Genomic DNA, 25,174 nt, shown 5'->3' on the forward strand with positions numbered 1-25,174 from the left:
TCATTATAGTTCCAATTATTTCAATTTATTTTACAATTCTGAAACGCAAATCAAAATATAAAAGGAGGGCCGTTTTTCGATTTTTTTTTTATATATGACAGATTTTAAACAAACCAAAAATGGTTGATTTTCATTAAAATATTACCATAAAAATGGATTTTGTTCTGTTTTCCTTTCATGGATTTTAATTATAAAACATGTTCATTTCTTAGGCGTTCGGGTGGCATCCTGACCAGATTCCCGAACCACCTCATCTGGCTCCTCTCGATGTTAAGGAGCAGCGGCTTTACTTTGAGTCCCTCCCGGATGGCAGAGCTTCTCACCCTATCTATAAGGGAGAGCCCCACCACACGGCGGAGGAAACTCATTTCGGCCGCTTGTACCCGTGATCTTATCCTTTCGGTCATGACCCAAAGCTCATGACCATAGGTGAGGATAGGAACGTAGATCGACCGGTAAATTGAGAGCTTTGCCTTCCGGCTCAGCTCCTTCTTCACCACAACGGATCGGTACAACGTCCGCATTACTGAAGACGCCGCACAGATCCGCCTGTCGATCTCACGATCCACTCTTCCCTCACTCGTGAACAAGACTCCTAGGTACTTGAACTCCTCCACTTGGGGCAGGGTCTCCTCCCCAACCCGGAGATGGCACTCCACCGTTTTCCGGGCAAGAACCATGGACTCGGACTTGGAGGTGCTGATTCTCATTCCGGTCGCTTCACACTCGGCTGCGAACCGATCCAGCGAGAGCTGAAGATCCCGGTCAGATGAAGCCATCAGGACCACATCATCTGCAAAAAGCAGAGACCTAATCCTGCGGTTACCAAACCAGAACCCCTCAACGCCTTGACTGCGCCTAGAAATTCTGTCCATAAAAGTTATGAACAGAATCGGTGACAAAGGACAGCCTTGGCGGAGTCCAACACTCACTGGAAATGTGTTCGACTTACTGCCGGCAATGCGGACCAAGCTCTGGCACTGATCGTACAGGGAACGGACCGCCACAATAAGACAGTCCGATACCCCATACTCTCTGAGCACTCCCCACAGGACTTCCCGAGGGACACGGTCGAATGCCTTCTCCAAGTCCACAAAGCACATGTAGACTGGTTGGGCAAACTCCCATGCACCCTCAAGAACCCTGCCGAGAGTATAGAGCTGGTCCACAGTTCCACGACCAGGACGAAAACCACACTGTTCCTCCTGAATCCGAGGTTCGACTATCCGACGTAGCCTCCTCTCCAGTACACCTGAATAAACCTTACCGGGAAGGCTGAGGAGTGTGATCCCACGATAGTTGGAACACACCCTCCGGTACCCCTTCTTAAAGAGAGGAACCACCACCCCGGTCTGCCAATCCAGAGGTACCGCCCCCGATGTCCACGCGATGCTGCAAAGTCTTGTCAACCAAGACAGCCCCACAGCATCCAGAGCCTTAAGGAACTCCGGGCGGATCTCGTCCACCCCTGGGGCCTTGCCACCGAGGAGCTTTTTAACTACCTCAGCGACCTCAGCCCCAGAAATAGGAGAGTCCACCACAGATTCCCCAGGCACTGCTTCCTCATAGGAAGACGTGTTGGTGGGATTGAGGAGGTCTTCGAAGTATTCCTTCCACCTATCCACAACATCCGCAGTCGAGGTCAGCAGAACACCATCCGCACCATACACGGTGTTGATAGTGCACTGCTTCCCCTTCCTGAGGCGGCGGACGGTGGTCCAGAATCGCTTCGAAGCCGTCCGGAAGTCGTTTTCCATGGCTTCCCCGAACTCTTCCCATGTCCGAGTTTTTGCCTCCGCGACCGCTGAAGCTGCACACCGCTTGGCCTGTCGGTACCTGTCCACTGCCTCCGGAGTCCTATGAGCCAAAAGGACCCGATAGGACTCCTTCTTCAGCTTGACGGCATCCCTCACCGCTGGTGTCCACCAAGGGGTTTTAGGATTGCCGCCCCGACAGGCACCAACTACCTTGCGGCCACAGCTCCGATCTGCCGCCTCGACAATAGAGGTGCGGAACATGGTCCACTCGGACTCAATGTCCAGCACCTCCCTCGTGACATGTTCAAAGTTCTTCCGGAGGTGGGAATTGAAACTTTGTCTGACAGGAGACTCTGCCAGACGTTCCCAGCAGACCCTCACAATGCGTTTGGGCCTCCCAGGTCTGTCCGGCATCCTCCCCCACCATCGCAGCCAACTCACCACCAGGTGGTGATCGGTAGAAAGCTCCGCCCCTCTCTTCACCCGAGTGTCCAAAACATGAGGCCGCAAATCCGATGACACAACTACAAAGTCGATCATGGAACTGCGGCCTAGGGTGTCCTGGTGCCAAGTGCACATATGGACACCCTTATGTTTGAACATGGTGTTTGTTATGGACAAACTGTGACGAGCACAAAAGTCCAATAACAAAACACCACTCGGGTTCAGATCCGGGCGGCCATTCTTCCCAATCACGCCTCTCCAGGTTTCACTGTCGTTGCCAACGTGAGCGTTGAAGTCTCCCAGTAGGACAAGGGAATCACCCGGGGGAGCACTTTCCAGTACTCCCTCGAGTGTTCCCAAAAAGGGTGGGTACTCTGAACTGCTGTTTGGTGCGTAAGCACAAACAACAGTCAGGACCCGTCCCCCCACCCGAAGGCGGAGGGAGGCTACCCTTTCGTCCACCGGGTTGAACTCCAACGTACAGGCTTTGAGCCGGGGGGAAACAAGAATTGCCACCCCAGCCCGTCGCCTCTCACTGCCGGCAACGCCAGAGGGCAACGCCAGAGTGGAAGAGGGTCCAATCCCTCTCGGGAGAAGTGGTTCCAGAGCCCTTGCTGTGCGTCGAAGTGAGTCCGACTATATCCAGCCGGAATTTCTCGACTTCGCGCACTAGCTCAGGCTCTTTCCCCCCAGTGACGTGACGTTCCACGTCCCAAGAGCTAGCTTCTGTAGCCGAGGATCGGACCGCCAAGTGCCCTGCCTTCGGCTGTCGCCCAGCTCACAATGCACCCGACCTCTATGGCCCCTGCTATGGGTGGTGAGCCCATTGGAGGGGTGACCCACGTTGCCTCTTCGGGCTGTGCCCGGCCGGGCCCCATGGGAACAGGCCCGGCCACCAGGCGCTTGCCATCGTGCCCCACCTCCGGGCCTGGCTCCAGAGGGGGGCCCCGGTGACCCGCGTCCGGGCGAGGGAAATCTGGGTCCATGGTTTTTCATCTTCATAAAGGTCTTCGAGCTGCTCTTTGTCTGATCCCTCACCTAGAACCTGTTTGCCTTGGGAGACCCTACCAGGGGGCTTTATGCCCCCGGACAACATAGCTCCTAGGATCATTGGGACACGCAAACTCCTCTACCACGATAAGGTTGCAGCCACCCGAACGCCTCCCTAGGGAGGTGTTTAGGGCACGTCCAACCGGTAGGAGGCCACGGGGAAGACCCAGGACACGTTGGGAAGACTATGTCTCCCGGCTGGCCTGGGAACGCCTCGGGATCCCCCGGGAAGAGCTAGACGAAGTGGCAGGGGAAAGGGAAGTCTGGGTTTCCCTGCTTAGGCTGTTTCCCCCGCGACCCGACCTCGGATAAGCGGAAGATGATGAATGAATGAATGAATGAATGAATGAATGAACATGTTCATTCTAAATGCTAAAATGCGAGGTTATCTGCGTGATGACAAAAAGAACCGGAAGTGGTATTTTAGATTTTCTTTCGGGTTTAGTAAGTTTTTTCTTTTTTTTAGTATAACGGTAACATATTTGTTTAGCAGTAGTCCTATTGTTGTTTAAAAAAAGTTTCATTAAATAGTTGTCCAACTTTTGTTACTGAAATGAAAATAGGAAAAATAGCCCGAAATTATTTTTTTTGATTTGCATTTAAGAATTCGAAATAGAATGAATGGAAGGTACACGGATCGTTGAGCAATTAATTTATACTAATAAAATATAGAAATACAGAAAATAAATAAATAAAATATATATATATATATACATATATATATACATACATATATATATACATACATATATATACATACATGCATACATACATATATATATACATACATACATATATATACATACATACATACATACATACATATATATACATACATACATATACATACATACATACATACATACATATATATATATATATATATATATATATATATATATATATATATTAATGGTCTAATCTAACTTCAAATCCTCCAATAAAGATAATAATTCAAGGGCATTTGTACTTATAACCGTTTTCCAAAATTGTACTCATAAATTGACATCATTGAACCAAGGTGAAGATTTGTGGCTTTCATGCTTGCAACACTAACAAGCATTTCTTAATCTACCAAATGTGATCTGTTCTGTCCTAAACGGGGACGGTCCGTGTACCTCCCGTTCATTTTATTTCCAATTATTTGATCAATTTTAAAATTCTGAAACGCAAATCAAAAAATAAAATGAGGTCCGTTTTTCAATTTTTACTATATATGGCAGATTTTAAAACAAGCAAAAAAGGGTTGACCAAGGATGTCGTTGTGGCTTGTGCAGCCCTTTGAGACACTTGGGATTTAGGGCTATATAAATAACATTGACTGGTTGATTGATCGATTGATAATACAAATAATAACAGAAGGAATTAACAAATTACAAAGATGGTTTGACAAAAACTGACTATCCTTCAACATCAGTAAAACTAAAATACAGTTATTCGGTAACAGTAGAAGAGAAAGTCAAACACAAATAAAAATTGAAAGAGTTAATGAAACCAATTGTCTGGGTTTGATGGTTGATGAAAAATGAACTTGAAATCTCATGTAAAAAATATACAACATAAGTTTGCAAGAAACACGTCAATATTGAATAAAGCCAAATATGCATTGGACCAAAAATCACTTCAAATTCTCTACTGTTCGCTAGTGTAACCATAACTGAGTTATTGTGCAGAAATATGGGAAATAACCACAAAAGTACACTTCATTCACTACCTGTGTTACAAAAAAGATCAGTTGGAATAATACATAATGTTGGATTTAGAGAACATTCAAACCTGTCAGGTTCAAACACTGATGACATCTATTAAACAAGACAAGAAGCAAGGAAATATACAGAGACAGAATTCAATGTGGCTTAATTTGAGGAGAGACGCCCGGACACTGTACCATTGTACAGTGTCTCAGCACGCTCTGGCGAAAGATTGTACGCCACCAATCCCCTGTTTACATAATAACAGCTGTTTCTAAAGGAATGGGGGGTATGTAAACAGCCATTGTTTTCGGTCACATTAACACAAAACAAAAAGATGCCTCTGGCTTGGACTGGTCCTGGATCGAGCTTGGGCAGGTCTTGGATCAAGTTAGATAACCCTTCCCGTCTCCTCCCATCGTACATAATGGAATTTTACAAGCCTTTGGCTTGGTACAGCAACGACAGCCTCTTGTCTGTTCACCGGGAAATGAGAGAACGGAAAGTTTTTTGATAATTTACATACAATTTTTCTAATAAAACCCTTTATTCATTGAATCCAAAATATTGAAATTCCATGACATAGTGAATTTGCAAAAAGATAAAATTATGCAAACTATAACCTGCTACCCAACAATTCTTCTCAACAAAGGAGAATAAATATAACCTAAGAGGAAAATCTAATTCAAAATATTTGTATTCACGTACAACACTTAAAAAATGTATTATGTCCGTATGTGTAATTAAATGGAATGGATTAATAACAGAAATCAAACAATGTAATAATATGAATTTTAAGAAACTCTTCAGACTTAAAGTGTTGACAAAGTACAAAGACAAAAAACCACGACAAACCTTGTGAATGTACTGATCATCTTATTAATCTCACCATATGAAATACAAGAGTCACGGTCTGGATTCATCCCACAGTCTGTAAATTGTTTGTCTCATTAGATTAGAACAGGACTATTCAACTGGGGGCCAATCCAGGTCCATTTGGCTCAGGAATGACACCATACAGTTCAATATTTGGGAGACAAACATTTTTGGAGCAAATTCCGGAAAAACACTAGAGTGCTCCTGTTGTAAAAAGGAACTTGGATTGCTGTAAACACATTGGCAGATCCTTGCATTGACATTTGAACCTTGTGAGCAAACGTAGAAGACTTGGGTCCAAACCTGTGATATACATGACTGGGGTGTTCATCAAGGCAACCCTTTAAGTCCTCTCCTTTTTTGGCATTTTTTTGGAATGTGATTTATTAGACTAAATGACATTAGCTGCTTTACTTCTGATGCAGTCAGTAGTCATTTGTTCAACTTATTTCGATATACTAGTGGTGTTCCTTAAGGCAGTGTTTTTCAACCACTGTGCCATGCCACACTAGATACAGTCGGCTGGGCCGTGGGATTTTATCCAATTTCACCTATTTGGGTTAAAAATATTTTTTAGCAAAGCAGTAATTATAGTCTGCAAACTATGTGTTGTTGTTGAGTGTGGGTGCTGTCTAGAGCTGGGCAGAGTAACCCTGTAATACTCTTCCATATCAGTAGGTGGCAGCCGGTAGCTAATTGCTTTGTAGATGTCGGAAACAGCGGGAGGCAGTGTGCAGGTAAAAATGTATAATGCTTAAACCAAAAATAAACAAAAGGTGAGTGCCCCTAGGAAAAAGCATTGAAGCTTAGGGAAGGCTATGCAGAAAAAAATTAAAACTGAACTGGCTACAAAGTAAACAAAAACAGAATGCTGGACGACAGCAAAGACTTACTGGGGAGCAAAGACGGCATCCACAATGTACATCCCAACATGACATGACAATTAACAATGTCCCCACAAAGAAGGATGAAAACAACTGAATTATTCTTGATTCCCAAAACAAAGTAAATGGGGGAAATATCGCTCAAAGGAAGACATGAAACTGCTACAGGAAAATACCCAAAAAGAGGAAAAGCCACCAAGCTAGGATTGCAAGACAAGAAGTAAAAGACTACACACAGGAAAACAGCAAAAAGGCTCCAAATAAGTCAGGGTGTGATGTGACAGGTGGTGACAGTACACCTACTTTGAGACAAGAGCTATAGTGATGCATGTTTGCTTATGTTTTAAAGTCATATCCAACTATTTTGACAACGATTGAGTTTTGTTTTTTAATAATTTCTGCTGGTGGTGTGCCTCTGCATTTTTAAGGGTCGATTTTAGGTCCTCATTTAAGCTATTGAACTAGTGAGAGATCCACATTTTTGCAGAAGATTCCTAGAAACAACAGAGGGCTCCTGTAACTCTGACACAATAAATAGACCAAAATCAAATATTGTCTGTAGAAGTTGTTGCTATACGGGATTTACAAAATGAGACTAATGCTTAAGGGCGAAGTCCGGCCTCCGGTCTTTAACTTTCTGGACGAGTGGCTCCCAAAACAATATTCCTGGTTTAGGAGGTGAAGGAGCATACAAATTCTTGCATGCAGAGTCTCTTGGCTGAGGGTGGACCATGAGGCGTGTTGTGCATGCCACCACATGTCCCACACAGGTCCTCTGTGGTAAGAGTTTGTGGAGGTTGGTAGCCAGGCTCCTGAGGATTTAGAGGGTCTTTGGAGAGCAGGATACAGATGGCCGGGACGGTCGTCTGCACAGTCACACCTGCGTCGCCAGGCTGGGAATGTTCCCAAACCTCATTCACCGTCTTGTAGTAGAGCTTGGACACCTGGTGGAGTCCTCCCACTTTACGCTTAAAAATCTCCGCACAAGTGATGGTCTTGGTGACCCCTCTGCCCGAGCCGGTGAAGACAACCTGTCTGGGCGATGTCCCAAGGCTGTCTTTGCCCTCGCCCTCCATGCGAGCCGTGGCAAAGCGCAGCAAATTGCGGATCTTGCTTCCTTCTTTCACTCTCATGTGGAGAACGCCCGATGGGGCCAGTCCGGGAATGGGACAGGGGCCGAGGTCTTCTGTGCGGCTCACTCTCCTCGAGCTGTTCGGATTGACAGATGTGCTCCTCATCTGATCCTGTAGTTCTGTCATGTTCCAGAAGGGTCCGAAACTGCTGAAACTAGGTGATAATGTCTATTTCTTTGGAGAGATCCTCAGTCTTCTGTCGTTTTGAGATAACTGAGGAGGAAAAAGGCCATTTCTTCACCGAATCCCTCTGATGTCAACGGCGTCCTTGCTGAATTCAGCAGTGAGGACAGCTGATGCCAACACATGAGGCTCTGAGAGAGGCATGTGCACAGAGCTCTTAAAGGCACAAAGCCAACTTTATTTAGACCGTGAAGCCTCAGGAATCATGAATTAATACACGTGATTAAATGAAGCTCCCTTGCAGCAAATCCATCATCCATCTTCTTCCGCTTATCCGAGGTCAAGTCCCGGGGGCAGCAGCCTAAGCAGGGGAGCCCAGACTTCCCTCTCCCGAACCACTTTGTCCAGCTCCTCCCGGGGGATCCCGAGGCGTTCCCAGGCCAGCCAGGAGACATAGTCTTCCCGACGTGTCCTGGGTCTTCCCCGTGGCCTCCTACCGGTCGGACGTGCCCTAAACACCTCCCTCATGAGGCGTTCGGGTGGCATCCTGACCAGATGCCCGAACCTCTTCATCTGGCTCCTCTCCATGTGGAGGAGCAGCGGCTTTACTTTGAGCTCCTCCTTGATGGCAGAGCTTCTCACCCTATCTCTAAGGGAGAGACCCGCCACCTGGCGGAAGAAACTCATTTTGGCCGCTTGTACCCGTGATCTTGTCCTGTAGGTCATAACCCAAAGCTCATGACCATAGGTGAGGATGGGAACGTAGGTCGACCGGTAAATTGAGAGCTTTGCCTTCCGGCTCAGCTCTTTCTTCACCACAACGGATCGATACGATGTCCGCATTACTGAAGACGCTGCACCGATCCGCCTGTCGATCTCACCATCCACTCTTCCCTCACTCGTGAACAAGACTCTGAGCTACTTCAACTCCTCCACTCGGGGCAGGGTCTCCTCCCCAACCCGGGGATGGCACTCCACCCTTTCCCGGGCGAGAATCTGCATTGCAGCGAATCTCCATTGATATTATCCTGAAAGTTGACCTGATTCCATTGTTACAGGTCTGGTCCTTGATGACCCTATGATCTTAGTAACCTATAACCATTGCTCTATGAACAAGGAGTCATGTGGTCTTGAAGAAGGGTCTTCCTTTGTGCTAATGCAACCATTTATCCACCTTGTAGTTAATCAATCCCCTGCTGGGCTGACCCAGAAAATGTCTGCTCCACAATGTGAACGAACGAAAACGTTCAACCCTCGAAGCGGTGACTTTTTTGGCTAAGTGTCTGTAGAACACAACGGGACATTTCCCGGCAGATGCCAACAATGCTGACGGGAGAAGGGGAGGCAGCTGGGAGTTGGGCTCATATGGACGCACAATAGTGTTATAATCTTGTCTTTCTGCCTCACAGGAGCAAACACATCCTTTGTTTGCTGACACGGACAATAAACACACTCAGTTACTTGCTCAAATTAAACTCCAGGTTCAATCTTGCCCTGTGAATGATTTTTAATGTTGACTCTATTGTTGTTTTTCCTACAGTATTCCTCTGAAATGTTTTGGGGGCGACATTTACAGAAAACACAGGTCACCGGACTTCTTCCTGTTAGTCTTCTTTATGGTGCCATCCATTTGTACTGGGAAGCCATGACTCTCGCGTTCCTAGTCGGAAAGTGTGACCACTCTGACCACGCCCGAGTTTGTTTCAAAGTCGATGGCTCTGTCACCTCATACGTCACATACTGTCACCTCACACGTCACATACTGTCACCTCACACGTCACATACTGTCAACTCACACGTCACATACTGTCAACTCACACGTCACATACTGTCACCTCACACGTCACATACTGTCACCTCACACGTCACATACTGTCACCTCATACATCACATACTGTCACCTCACACGTCACATACTGTCACCTCACACGTCACATACTGTCAACTCACACGTCACATACTGTCACCTCACACGTCACATACTGTCACCTCATACATCACATACTGTCACCTCACACGTCACATACTGTCACCTCACACGTCACATACTGTACCCTCACACGTCACATACTGTCAGCTCACACGTCACGTACTGTCACCTCACACGTCATGTACTGTCACCTCACACGTCACATACTGTCACCTCACACGTCACACACTGTCACCTCACACGTCACGTACTGTCGGCTCACACGTCACGTACTGTCACCTCAAACGTCACATACTGTCACCTCACACGTCACATACTGTCACCTCACACGTCACATACTGTCACCTCATACGTCACATACTGTCACCTCATACGTCACATACTATCACCTCATACGTCACATACTGTCACCTCATACGTCACATACTGTCACCTCATACGTCACATACTGTCACCTCATACGTCACATACTGTCACCTCATACGTCACATACTGTCACCTCATACGTCACATACTGTCAGCTCACACGTCACGTTCTGTCACCTCACACGTCACATAGTGTCACCTCACACGTCACATACTGTCACCTCATACGTCACATACTGTTACCTCATACGTCACATACTGTCACCTCACACGTCACATACTGTCACCTCACACACTGTCACCTCACACGTCACATACTGTCACCTCATAGTCACATACTGTCACCTCATACGTCACATACTGTCACCTCACACGTAACATTCTGTCACCTCACGCGTCACATACTGTCACCTCACGCGTCACATACTGTCACCTCACACGTCACATACTGTCACCTCGCACGTCACATACTGTCACCTCGCACGTCACATACTGTCACCTCGCACGTCACATACTGTCACCTCGCACGTCACATACTGTCACCTCGCACGTCACATACTGTCACCTCGCACGTCACATACTGTCACCTCACACATCACATACTGTCACCTCACACATCACATACTGTCACCTCATAGTCACATACTGTCACCTCATACGTCACATACTGTCACCTCACACGTCACATACTGTCACCTCATACGTCACATACTGTCACCTCACACGTCACATACTGTCACCTCACACGTCACATACTGTCACCTCATAGTCACGTACTGTCACCTCACACGTCACATACTGTCACCTCACACGTCACATACTGTCACCTCATAGGTCACATACTGTCACCTCATATGTCACATACTATCACCTCATACGTCACATACTGTCACCTCATACGTCACATACTGTCACCTCATACGTCACATGCTGTCACCTCATACGTCACATACTGTCACCTCATACGTCACGTACTGTCAGCTCACACGTCACGTACTGTCACCTCACACGTCACATACTGTCACCTCACACGTCACATACTGTCACCTCATACGTCACATACTGTTACCTCATACGTCACATACTGTCACCTCACACGTCACATACTGTCACCTCACACGTCACAATCTGTCACCTAATAGTCACATACTGTCACCTCATACGTCACATACTGTCACCTCATACGTCACATACTGTCACCTCACACGTCACATACTGTCACCTCATACGTCACATACTGTCACCTCACACGTCACATACTGTCACCTCACACGTCACATACTGTCACCTCATAGTCACGTACTGTCACCTCACACGTCACATACTGTCACCTCACACGTCACATACTGTCACCTCATAGTCACGTACTGTCACCTCACACGTCACATACTGTCACCTCACACGTCACATACTGTCACCGCATAGTCACATACTGTCACCTCACACGTCACATACTGTCACCTCATACATCACATACTGTCACCTCACACGTCACATACTGTCACCTCACACGTCACATACTGTACCCTCACACGTCACATACTGTCAGCTCACACGTCACGTACTGTCACCTCACACGTCATGTACTGTCACCTCACACGTCACATACTGTCACCTCACACGTCACACACTGTCACCTCACACGTCACGTACTGTCAGCTCACACGTCACGTACTGTCACCTCAAACGTCACATACTGTCACCTCACACGTCACATACTGTCACCTCACACGTCACATACTGTCACCTCATACGTCACATACTGTCACCTCATACGTCACATACTATCACCTCATACGTCACATACTGTCACCTCATACGTCACATACTGTCACCTCATACGTCACATACTGTCACCTCATACGTCACATACTGTCACCTCATACGTCACATACTGTCACCTCATACGTCACATACTGTCAGCTCACACGTCACGTTCTGTCACCTCACACGTCACATAGTGTCACCTCACACGTCACATACTGTCACCTCATACGTCACATACTGTTACCTCATACGTCACATACTGTCACCTCACACGTCACATACTGTCACCTCACACACTGTCACCTCACACGTCACATACTGTCACCTCATAGTCACATACTGTCACCTCATACGTCACATACTGTCACCTCACACGTAACATTCTGTCACCTCACGCGTCACATACTGTCACCTCACGCGTCACATACTGTCACCTCGCACGTCACATACTGTCACCTCGCACGTCACATACTGTCACCTCGCACGTCACATACTGTCACCTCGCACGTCACATACTGTCACCTCGCACGTCACATACTGTCACCTCGCACGTCACATACTGTCACCTCACACATCACATACTGTCACCTCATAGTCACATACTGTCACCTCATACGTCACATACTGTCACCTCACACGTCACATACTGTCACCTCATACGTCACATACTGTCACCTCACACGTCACATACTGTCACCTCACACGTCACATACTGTCACCTCATAGTCACGTACTGTCACCTCACACGTCACATACTGTCACCTCACACGTCACATACTGTCACCTCATAGGTCACATACTGTCACCTCATATGTCACATACTATCACCTCATACGTCACATACTGTCACCTCATACGTCACATACTGTCACCTCATACGTCACATGCTGTCACCTCATACGTCACATACTGTCACCTCATACGTCACGTACTGTCAGCTCACACGTCACGTACTGTCACCTCACACGTCACATACTGTCACCTCACACGTCACATACTGTCACCTCATACGTCACATACTGTTACCTCATACGTCACATACTGTCACCTCACACGTCACATACTGTCACCTCACACGTCACAATCTGTCACCTAATAGTCACATACTGTCACCTCATACGTCACATACTGTCACCTCATACGTCACATACTGTCACCTCACACGTCACATACTGTCACCTCACACGTCACATACTGTCACCTCACACGTCACATACTGTCACCCCACACGTCACATACTGTCACCTCACACGTCACATACTGTCACATCACACGTCACATACTGTCACCTCACACGTCAGATACTGTCACCTCACACGTCACATACTGTCACCTCACACATCACATACTGTCACCTCATAGTCACATACTGTCACCTCATACGCCACATACTGTCATCTCATACGTCACATACTGTCACCTCATACGTCACATACTGTCACCTCACACGTCACATACTGTCACCTCATACGTCACATACTGTCACCTCATAGTCACATACTGTCACCTCATACGCCACATACTGTCACCTCATACGTCACATACTGTCACCTCATACGTCACATACTGTCACCTCACACGTCACATACTGTCACCTCATACGTCACATACTGTCACCTCACACGTCACATACTGTCACCTCACACGTCACATACTGTCACCTCACACGTCACATACTGTCACCATCACATACACATACACCCTCACGAAGCAGAGAGGTAGCAGCATGGGTATCATTAGCTCTGATGCTAGCGGAGTAGTGCAAGTGGTAATATGAGAGAAAAGATGAAGGAAGAATTAATTCCCAAGAAAAACAGCAGGGGGTCCATCGTCTTGCGGTGGTTTGGCTTCAAGCGGGAAGATGTCAAGCAGACAACTGTAGTTTGTCAAGTGTGGGGCAAAAGTGTTGCTACTAAAAGTAGCATTACTGCTAATATGTAGCATCTTTTGAAAAGTCACCTGCTAGAGAATAAAGAGTGCTTACTCCGCATGTCAACATCTCCATTCAGTGCCACACCAACAAAATGCAGAGGCAAACATTTCCACATCAACACCGTATGAAAAATAGTCAACAACATAAAGAGATAATGTCCGCAGGAACCTACCACATAGTGAAGGACATACACTATTTGATTTCCTATTATGCAGCTAATTTTTATTTGACACTTATTGAAATATCTTGTGTGACATCATGCACAAAAGTGCACTTTATATTACGACCGGTGGGCATAGTGATGCCGAATTTGTCCCTTCGTGGATGCGTCCACATGAACACAGCAATGTTAAGATTAAATGATTTATTAAACTTAACAAAAGCAGGCTACGAACACAAATACTGGAGCTAACAGACAAAACAAACCAAGGACGCTAGCATAATAAGCGGTAAAAAATGGATGGATGGTTGGATGGAGATAGGCGCCAGCGTCCCCCGCGCACGAAGACACACAAAAAGGAAAAACAATACATCAGCTTGAGAGCTGGAATAAAACAAAGGCTAAGCGTGAAAAGCTAGTGAGGACTTACATACGTGTGAGAACCAGTCGTGAATGTTGCTTGAAGGCTAATTAGGAACCCAGGCAGAAGTAACAAAAGGGGCGGGCTTATATAAGGCAGTAATCAAAATGGAAACAGGTGTGCATCGAAAACGAGGAGCAGGTGAACTAATCAGCTACCATGGTGACAAAGCAAACAGGAAATAAGGAGTCAGACGGAGAGATATACAAAAATTGGAACAAAACAACAGTGAAGATCAAAGCAGCAGATCACAACACTTTATTTGTTTTAAACTATTGTAGTGGCGTTCTGTACAAAAAGTGCACTTTAATTTAGTGTTGTTTTGATATGTCATCTTAGTGACATCATGCACAAAAGTGCACTTTATTTGTTTTAAACTATTGTAGTGGCGTTCTGTACAAAAAGTGCACTTTAATTGAGTGTTGTTTTGATCTGTCATCTTAGTGACATCATGCACAAAAGTGCACTCATAGCTTGTTTTAAAATGTCTCTGACAATCTTGCACTTTCTGTTTTGGAAATGACATGAATGTTTGTGCCACTGCTTAATAACTGTTTAATAAATACACTTTTAGTTGTGATTTCCCTCTCTGCATGAAAGTTTAAAAGTAGCATATATGAATGCAGTATGAAGAAGAATGTTTGAATGTAGACACATAGAATCATCATACTGCTGTGATTATATGCATCAAGTGTTCATTCAAGGCTAAGGCAAAATATGGAGATATATATGCTGTATCGTCACATGGCTTAAAAATATTCCATCCATCCATTTTCTACTGCTTATTCCCTTTTTGGGGTCGCGGGGGACGCTGGCGCCTATCTCCATCCAACCATCCATCCATTTTTTCCCGCTTATTCCCTTTCGGGGTTGCGGGGGGCGCTGGCACCTATCTCAGCTACAATCGGGCGGAAGGCGGGGTACACCCTGGACAAGTCGCCACCTCATCGCAGGGCCAGCACAGCTAGACAGACAACATTCACACTCACATTCACACACTAGGGACCATTTAGTGTTGCCAATCAACCTATCCCCAGGTGCATGTCTTTGGAAGTGGGAGGAAGCCGGAGTACCCGGAGGGAACCCACACATTCACGGGGAGAACATGCAAACTCAACACAGAAAGATCCCGAGCCTGGATTTGAACCCAGGACTGCAGGAACTTCGTATTATGAGGCAGACGCACTAACCCCTCTTCCACTGTGAAGCCCGGCGCCTATCTCAGCTACAAAATTATCCATCCATCCATTTTCTACCGCTTATTCCCTTTCGGGGTCGCGGGGGGCACTGGCGCCTATCTCAGCTACAAAATTATTGAAATATTAAAAAAGGTTGTATCGCCCAGCCCTAGATATATATATGTATATATAAATAACAAATACTTGAATTTCAGATATTACAGCAATATATATATAAATATATGTATATATATATATATATATATATATATATATATATACATACACGCATCCCCTCCCATCTCCGGAGGTCTCCAGGTTGGCAAGAATGCCATAATGACCAACATTAGAATACAGCAGCCTAGTAGGCATAAGTCTTCATTAAAAACAAGGCAGATGTTTTATTTAAGAAGTATATTTAATACTTTTGGCCAGTGTAACATTACACACAGTTTGAACGGTGTGTTGGAATATTGGAAAATAAAACACCGATCACTTAATTGAGTCCACGTACCACCAGTGGTAGCCGTAACACAGTTTGAGAATCCCCGATTTATAACCTGAAAATAACGTTTTGTGGTGGACATTTGGTTATCTTTATCCGTCCAAAAAGAGGAATCTACCTACAATTGGCAGGGAACACACATTTTTTGTACTGTTCTTCACTCCAACAATGGCATGTGTGTGTAAACTATGGCATAGAGTATGTGGAGTTCCTGCTCGCTAACACAACACAAATAACGAGGCCATAGTTTTCAGCTTGGCTCGGTCGCAGTGACGTGTAAAATCTGGCTATGAATGTTGGCGTCCTGAGTGTTGATGTGCACATCGCCCACGCAACCGTTTTCATACCTGAGACACACAGAAAGGCGGCGTTAGAAGACGCGACCATCTGGAAGGGAATGATGCTCCTGCCAGGTGGAACTTACACGAAAAGGAAACGGGTGCACACGTGGTCAGGTGTCGGGCACACCCAGATGTTGCCGTGTTTCTTAAGGTCCTTTGTTGTTATTACTGTTGACCAAAGCAACACATTTTAGGAGGAAGGACGCACTAAACACCGTGAGGCTTTTCTTGCTCATGCTAACCTTCGCAAAGTGCAACACAGTTGAGGTTCCTGCTTTGCAGAAACCTGCCAGGGTGATCCTACAACAATCACAAAATATCAAGTCAAAAGACAATTTGAAATGAACATTTTTATAGTAAAAAAAAATATATATATACCTTTTGGACTTTGTTTATTCGATTATATTTTCCCATGAGTTCTTCTTTGGTTGGTACCTGGTGTTGTCCCTTACCCATGTCTGATGAAACATCACAAGTTCAGCTAAAAAGGTTACGTACACGTCATCATACTTGCCAACCTGGAGACCTTCAAAGTTTGGAGATTTGGGAGGTTTAAGGGGGAGGAGTATAATTATTAGGGCTGTGAATCTTTGGGTGTCCCATGATTCGATTGAATATCGATTCTTGGGGTCACGATCCGATAATATATCGATTTTTTTCGATTCGATTCACGATTCAAAAACAATATTTTTCTGATTCAAAAGGATTGTGTATTCATTCAATACATAGATTTCAGCAGGATCTACCCCAGTCTGCTGACATGCTAGCAGAGTAGTAGATTTAAAAAAAAAAAAAAGAAAGCTTTTATAATTGTTAAGGACAATGTTTTATCAACTGATTTCAATAATTTAATTTGTTTTAACTATTAAAGGAAGCAAAAATAGGACTTATTTTATCTTTGTGAAAACATTGGACACAGTGTGTTGTCAAGCTTATGAGATGCCATGCAAATGTAAGCCACTGTGACACTATTGTTCTTTTTTATTATTTTTATAAATGTCTAATGATAATGTCAATGAGGGATTTTTAATCACTGCTATGCTGAAATTATAACTAACATTGATACTGTTGTTGATAATATTCATTTTTGTTTCACTACTTTTGGTTTGTTCTGTGTCCTGTTTGTGTCTCCTCTCAATTGCTCTGTTTATTGCAGTTCTGAGTGTTGCTGGCTCAGCTTTGCTTTTGGAATTGGATTGCATTGTTATGGTATTGCTGTGTAGTGGTTTGTTGGATTGAAAAAAAACCTAAAAAAAAAAAATAAATTAAAAAATCGATTCAAAAAAGAAAAGAAAAAGACAATCGATTCTGAATCGCACAACGTATTCGATTCGATTCGTATTCAAATCGATTTCCCCCCACCACCCCTAATATTTATAGCCAGATTTTACTGAAATGCAAGTATTTATTCTATTTATTATATATATATATATATATATATATATATATATATATATATATATATATATATATATATATATATATATATATATATATATATATATATATATATATATATATACATATATATATATACATATATATATATATATATATATATTTATATGTATGTGTTGGAAAAAATCACAAGACTATTTCATCTCTACAGAACTGTTTCATGACCCTCATGAAACAGTTCTGTAAAGATGAAATAGTCTTGTGATTTTTACCACACCTACATATTGTGCTCTACCACGGTATCGAGCACTATTCTCTGGATAATCTAATTAAGACATATATATATGTATATATATATATATATATTTATTTATTTTATTTATACGTATATATATATATATAAATAAAATAAATTAAATTAATTTAGTTAATTTCAAGTATATATGTACTGTATGTAGGCCCTGTGATGAGGTAGCGACTTCTCCAGGGTGTACCTTGCCTTCCGCCTGAATGCAACTGAGATAGGCTCCAGCGACCTCCTGTGACCCCAAACGGGACAAGCGATAGAAAATGGATGGATGGATATGTATATAAAAGAAATACTTGAATTTCAGTGTTCATGTATTTACACACACATAACACTCCTCTACTTGTGTTGTATATAAAGTGCAATAATTTGAAGCCAGTAGCACAGCCTCTGAAGGAGCATAGGTATGGGCAGCATCTGTCAAATTTAACTTGCAGGAAAGGAGTGAGTTTACGGCTGAATTGTCCATCCTCGTTCTATTCTCTGTCACTGTCTTTTTTTGGACATTACTACTTGCCGTAGTTTTGAAGCAATGCATGATGGGATTCGGGATGTTGTATGTCAGTGTATTAACGTGCTGGCTGGAATAAAGACACGCTGAGAAATAGCTCCGTGCCTGCCGACATTATGGGTTGTAGATACAGCTATGGATAATGGAGACATATATAATAGTCTCCTTCTTCTTGTGTAGTCTCCAAAAGCTGGAGATGTTATAACGTGACTGGCTGTTTGTAAGGAGGAAAAGTGGACGTGACGACAGGCTGTCCTCACTCAGCTCGGCTGCAACTCAGGAGAAACTCAGGAGAATGGTTGTCCTGGGAGATTTTTGGGAGAGGCACTGAAATTCGTGGGTCTCCTGGAAAATTTGGGAGGGTTGGCAAGTCTGCACGTCATAGGCATGAATATCATATTCAATATGGTCCCTAATGATTGTTTTTACTGCCTTCTTTACAAGGTGGAATGATAATACAACATATCTCTTCTTTAAACATGAATATGTCTTGTTCTTCATGGCTTGTTGCAGCTTGTAACGCCCTACAATATTGCAGCTTGTAACGCCCTACAATATTGCAGCTTGTAACGTCCTACAATATTGCAGCTTGTAACGCCCTACAATATTGCAGCTTGTAACGTCCTACAATATTGCAGCTTGTAACGCCCTACAATATTGCAGCTTGTAACGGCCTACAATATTGCAGCTTGTAACGCCCTACAATATTGCAGCTTGTAACGTTTTACAATATTGCAGCTTGTAACGTCCTACAATATTGCAGCTTGTAACGCCCTACAATATTGCAGCTTGTAACGTCCTACAACATTGCAGCTTGTAACGCCCTACAACATTGCAGCTTGTAACGCCCTACAACATTGCAGCGTGTAACGTCCTACAATATTGCAGCTTGTAACGCCCTACAATATTGCAGCTTGTAACGCCCTACAATATTGCAGCTTGTAACTTCCTACAATATTGCAGCTTGTAACTTCCTACAATATTGCAGCTTGTAACGCCCTACAATATTGCAGCTTGTAACGTCCTACAACATTGCAGCTTGTAACGCCCTACAATATTGCAGCCTGTAACGTCCTACAACATTGCAGCTTGTAACGCCCTACAATATTGCAGCTTGTAACACCCTACAATATTGCATCTTGTAACGTCCTACAATATTGCAGCTTGTAACGTCCTACAACATTGCAGCTTGTAACGCCCTACAACATTGCAGCTTGTAACGCCCTACAATATTGCAGCTTGTAACGTCCTACAATATTGCAGCTTGTAACGTCCCACAATATTGCAGCTTGTAACGCCCTACAATATTGCAGCTTGTAACGCCCTACAATATTGCAGCTTGTAACGTCCTACAATATTGCAGCTTGTAACGTCCTACAATATTGCAGCTTGTAACGCCCTACAATATTGCAGCTTGTAACGTCCTACAACATTGCAGCTTGTAACGCCCTACAATATTGCAGCTTGTAACGTCCTACAACATTGCAGCTTGTAACGCCCTACAACATTGCAGCTTGTAACGCCCTACAACATTGCAGCTTGTAACGCCCTACAATATTGCAGCTTGTAACGCCCTACAATATTGCAGCTTGTAACGCCCTACAACATTGCAGCTTGTAACGCCCTACAATATTGCAGCTTGTAACGCCCTACAACATTGCAGCTTGTAACGCCCTACAATATTGCAGCTTGTAACACCCTATAATATTGCAGCTTGTAACTTCCTACAATATTGCAGCTTGTAACTTTCTACAATATTGCAACTTTTAACGTCCTACAATATTGCAGCTTGTAACGCCCTACAATATTGCAGCTTGTAACGCCCTACAATATTGCAGCTTGTAACGTCCTACAACATTGCAGCTTGTAACGCCCTACAACATTGCAGCTTGTAACGCCCTACAACATTGCAGCTTGTAACGCCCTACAACATTGCAGCTTGTAACGCCCTACAACATTGCAGCTTGTAACGCCCTACAATATTGCAGCTTGTAACGCCCTACAATATTGCAGCTTGTAACGCCCTACAATATTGCAGCTTGTAACGCCCTACAACATTGCAGCTTGTAACGCCCTACAATATTGCAGCTTGTAACGCCCTACAACATTGCAGCTTGTAACGCCCTACAATATTGCAGCTTGTAACACCCTATAATATTGCAGCTTGTAACTTCCTACAATATTGCAGCTTGTAACTTTCTACAATATTGCAACTTTTAACGTCCTACAATATTGCAGCTTGTAACGCCCTACAATATTGCAGCTTGTAACGCCCTACAATATTGCAGCTTGTAACGTCCTACAACATTGCAGCTTGTAACGCCCTACAACATTGCAGCTTGTAACGCCCTACAACATTGCAGCTTGTAACGCCCTACAACATTGCAGCTTGTAACGCCCTACAACATTGCAGCTTGTAACGCCCTACAATATTGCATCTTGTAACGCCCTACAATATTGCAGCTTGTAACGCCCTACAATATTTGTGCTTGTAACGCCCTACAATATTGCAGCTTGTAACGCCCTACAATATTGCAGCTTGTAACGCCCTACAACATTGCAGCTTGTAACGCCCTACAATATTGCAGCTTGTAACACCCTACAATATTGCAGCTTGTAACGCCCTACAATATTGCAGCTTGCAACGTCCTACAACATTGCAGCTTGTAACGTCCTACAACATTGCAGCTTGTAACGCCCTACAATATTGCAGCTTGCAACGTCCTACAACATTGCAGCTTGTAACGTCCTACAACATTGCAGCTTGTAACGCCCCACAACATTGCAGCTTGTAACGTCCTACAATATTGCAGCTTGTAACGCCCTACAACATTGCATCTTGTAACGTCCTACAATATTGCAGCTTGTAACGCCCTACAATATTGCAGCTTGTAACGCCCTACAATATTGCAGCTTGTAACGCCCTACAATATTGCACCGTACAGTAATTACACCTGACTGGAGTCCATTTCTGTCAACAGTTTTGTCTTGTTATTATTCATTGACAAAACTGACACTTCAGTTTGTTCTAGTTGTTGTCAATGTGCATTTGTTTTGATGAAACAGGTTGTCAACAAAATGAACACTGGTACTGAATGTGGAAGTTGACCCACTGACAAAGATAATATATACACAACAAAAATATACAGACTAATTTATATTTGACTAAAGGGAAATCATTTGAAGTGTAACATTAAACTGGACCGCAGGATGCAGAAATGTCGGGCAAATGCAGAAAAGAAGGCCTTTTAATTGAAGAAGCTGTGAAGCTGCATTTGGGTATGAAGTGCAAAACAAGCAGACCAGAGGAATAGAGGCCGACAGGAAGTGAAACAACAAATAAGAGCGCTGAACAGGAAATAATACAAAGCACAAGAAAGTAATAATAACTGTGTTGTGAGATCATGAGAAACTGAATCATATCAGTGTAGCAGATTGTTGAAACAATATGGGAGCCCACACACTCGTCAACACTCCTGCAGACATGAAGCTGACATTGTTGACCCGTACACACACTTGCTGTTTGCATACATGCTCTAAAAACTAATTAACGCAGGAATTTGGTGGGAAACAGCTTTTTACACACAACATAACAAAATAAACTCACTTTAATAATTTGGATATTTGAATTGTAATTACCATCTAATTCAATCTAAAGTGGCCAGACAATACAATATACATCTGAAATAATCATTACTCACTTAAATATGATTACAAATCTGTCAATGTTGCCTTTAATTCAGATTGCAAAATAAAGATGATCTATTATTAAAAAAAAGAGTGTGGGTACTTTCCTGGCCCGCCTGCAGTCCAGACCTGTCTCCCATGGAAAATGTGTGGTGCATTATGAAGTGTAAAATAGGACAGCGGAGACCCAGGACTGTTGAAGGACTGAAGCTCTACATAAGACAAGAATGGGAAAGAATTCCACTTTCAAAGCTTCAACAATTAGTTTCCTCAGTTCCCAAACGTTTATTGGGTGTTGTTAAAAGAAAAGGTGATGTAACACAGTGGTGAACATGCCCTTTCCCAACTACTTTGGCACATGTTGCAGCCATGAAATTCTAAGTTAATTATTATTTGCAAAAAAAAATAAAGTTTATGAGTTTGAACATCAAATATGTTGTCTTTGTAGCATATTCAACTGAATATGGGTTGAAAAGGATTTGCAAATCATTGTATTCTGTTTATATTTACATCTAACACAATTTCCCAACTCATATGGAAACGGGGTTTGTATGTATATATATATATATATATATATATATATATATATATATATATATGTATATATATATATACATACATACTTTTTATTAATATATTGTTTTTTATTGAAGATGTACATTGTCTTATCATTCCAGCCTTGAAAATAGAAGCACAAACAAAGAATTACGAGCCCCAAATTAAAATGAGAATCATTTCCAAAGGTGCAAGTGTGTTGTGTTCTGCAATTTGATATCCTACCAGAATATCCAAATGATATGCTTGAGATGGGGCTTAAATAGATGCCTTTGCCATAAGCAGCTCCATGCATCTTTAAAAGAAGACACATACGTAACTAAAAACATCTGAGAAGTTGTCAAAGTAAATATTCATATTCTCCATCGTTTTACCTGAAACTTTGTATTGGAGGCATTAACAAGTCCATTTCTTAAAATAGAATGCCAGTTTTCGATGTGGGAACCACTGGGGGAGAAAATAATGATATCAAGCAATGATTTGCTTGGGATAAAAGTCATTTACTCACTGGAAAGCAAAGGTGCTCCCATGAAGCTTGCGGGCACTTTGAAAGCGAGCCTCTTTGTTGGGGGGGCTGCTGATGAGCAGGAACTGGTGGGGCGTGTGCATGAACGGCAGCTGCTATCGTGCAGCAAGGGACAAATAGAAGTACATCTTGGTATACTGTACATCATGACTTCAGGCTGCTTCTTACTGCAGAGCTCAGTCCTACCCTGTTGGCTGGAAGCTTGACAATGTAGGATCTGTTGCTCGATAAAATCCTGATTTGAACAAATAGCTGACATTCACTCTGATTTGCAATATTTGTGACATAGTCACACTGGCCACAACATTAGGTACACCTGCACAATATGAAATTCTGCCCGTGCAAAAACAATAATGCTCAATGATGTAGAAGCATTTATTATTCTCCGTTTTCTGTAGTGTAAATTTTCAGCACAGTCCTGGAATCTAAGTTTTTTTAATGTTATTTGTTTGTTTTCAAGATACATTTCTGTTGAATCATTATTATATGCTTAGTTTAACATGCTTTTCGCATAAATGTTGTATGGTTATATTTCAGGTACAGTCTTCTCTCGCTTTGGTCCGGATCATGTTTTTGTTATGTTCTGTTAGTTTTGGACTACATGAATTCCTGTTTTTTGTGCACTCTTGTTTGTTTTGGTTGCCATGGTTGCCAATTAGTTTCACCTGCCGCCTGTGTTCGAGACGCTCACCTGGCTCTAATCATGAGACATTATTTAAGCCTGCCTTTAGCAGTCAGTCGGCCTGGCGTCATTGTTTGTTTCATGCAATGCTATAGTTTGTGCTAAGTGTTTACCTCATGCCTTGCCAAGTAAGTTTTGTTTGTTCAATGCCATAGTTGTTCACTTCATGCCGTGTCCCTGTGACTTTTGTTTGTTTCATGCCACAGTTTCGTGAAGTTCCATGTTTCCTGCGCTAAGTGTTTGCATTAGCTTCAAGTACAATTGCCACTTTGTTCCTTCTCCTTGTTTTCTGTTTTGTACCTTGTTGAGTGTAATTTAAGATTAAATCATGTTCCTACCTGCAACTTCTGTCCGGAGTCGTCCGTTTGCATCCTGGGAGAACAAACCCCTCCTCCCCGTAGTACCATTTTTAGCACATCACAGATTTATTTTGGCCAATGTTCTTTTTCTAAAGCATATTCAAAAATGTTTTGGTCCTAAATTAAGTATTTTCAAATGTAAACATGTTTAAATAAACTTAAAAACATTAATGCAACAGTAGTATTGGCTAACTAGAGGAGACCAAACCAATCAGAGCGCGCTTAAAGATGTGACTTTAAGGATTTACTACTTATGTATAAAATACTACACGGTCTAGCTCCATCCTATCTTGCAGAGTGTATTGTACCATATGTCCCGGCAACACATGTGCGTTCAAAGAACTTCGGCTTATTAGTGATTCCCAGAGGCCAAAAAAAGTCTGCGGGCTATAGAGCGTTTTCTATTGGGGCTCCAGTACTCTGGAATAGCCTCCCGGTAACAGTTTGAGATGCTACCTCAGTAGAAGCATTTGAGTCGCACTTCACTTTACTTCACTTACAGGGCGTGCGCCTTGTGGCGACCCAACAGCATTCCTGTTCTGTAACCCTGTACCCTGTTTGTTTGTCTAATCTTGAACAGGTTTGTGCTC

The 25,174-nt window shown here is 43.4% G+C and overlaps 2 protein-coding genes across 2 annotated transcripts in view; both read right to left on the reverse strand.

Annotated features, from left to right (window-relative positions):
- Nucleotides 1-7,373: 7,373 nt before the first annotated feature.
- LOC133562850 (ribonuclease P protein subunit p25-like) lies at nt 7,374-7,961 on the reverse strand. Its single transcript, XM_061916656.1, has one exon. It carries the CDS (start codon nt 7,959-7,961, stop codon nt 7,374-7,376), a length of 588 nt encoding a protein of 195 aa, XP_061772640.1.
- An 8,191-nt stretch (nt 7,962-16,152) lies between these two features.
- LOC133563558 (protein mono-ADP-ribosyltransferase PARP6-like) overlaps nt 16,153-25,174 on the reverse strand; it is a 28,959-nt gene continuing 19,937 nt past the window's right edge. Inside the window, exons 15-22 of the mRNA XM_061917735.1 lie at nt 23,730-23,778; nt 23,526-23,638; nt 23,392-23,464; nt 23,243-23,312; nt 16,938-17,017; nt 16,802-16,859; nt 16,643-16,727; nt 16,153-16,565 (exon numbers count right to left, since the gene is read on the reverse strand). Coding sequence (XP_061773719.1) covers nt 16,469-16,565; nt 16,643-16,727; nt 16,802-16,859; nt 16,938-17,017; nt 23,243-23,312; nt 23,392-23,464; nt 23,526-23,638; nt 23,730-23,778 — 625 coding nt within the window. The 3' untranslated portion in view covers nt 16,153-16,468. The remainder of the gene's footprint in view (nt 16,566-16,642; nt 16,728-16,801; nt 16,860-16,937; nt 17,018-23,242; nt 23,313-23,391; nt 23,465-23,525; nt 23,639-23,729; nt 23,779-25,174) is intronic.

Source organism: Nerophis ophidion, linkage group LG12 (genome assembly GCF_033978795.1).
Source record: "Nerophis ophidion isolate RoL-2023_Sa linkage group LG12, RoL_Noph_v1.0, whole genome shotgun sequence".
NCBI classification, from domain to species: Eukaryota; Metazoa; Chordata; class Actinopteri; order Syngnathiformes; family Syngnathidae; genus Nerophis; species Nerophis ophidion.

What these genes read in the sequence shown, in the direction of transcription:
- LOC133562850 (XM_061916656.1), bottom strand. Translation starts at nt 7,961, where the DNA reads ATGACAGAACTACAGGATCAGATGAGGAGCACATCTGTCAATCCGAAC.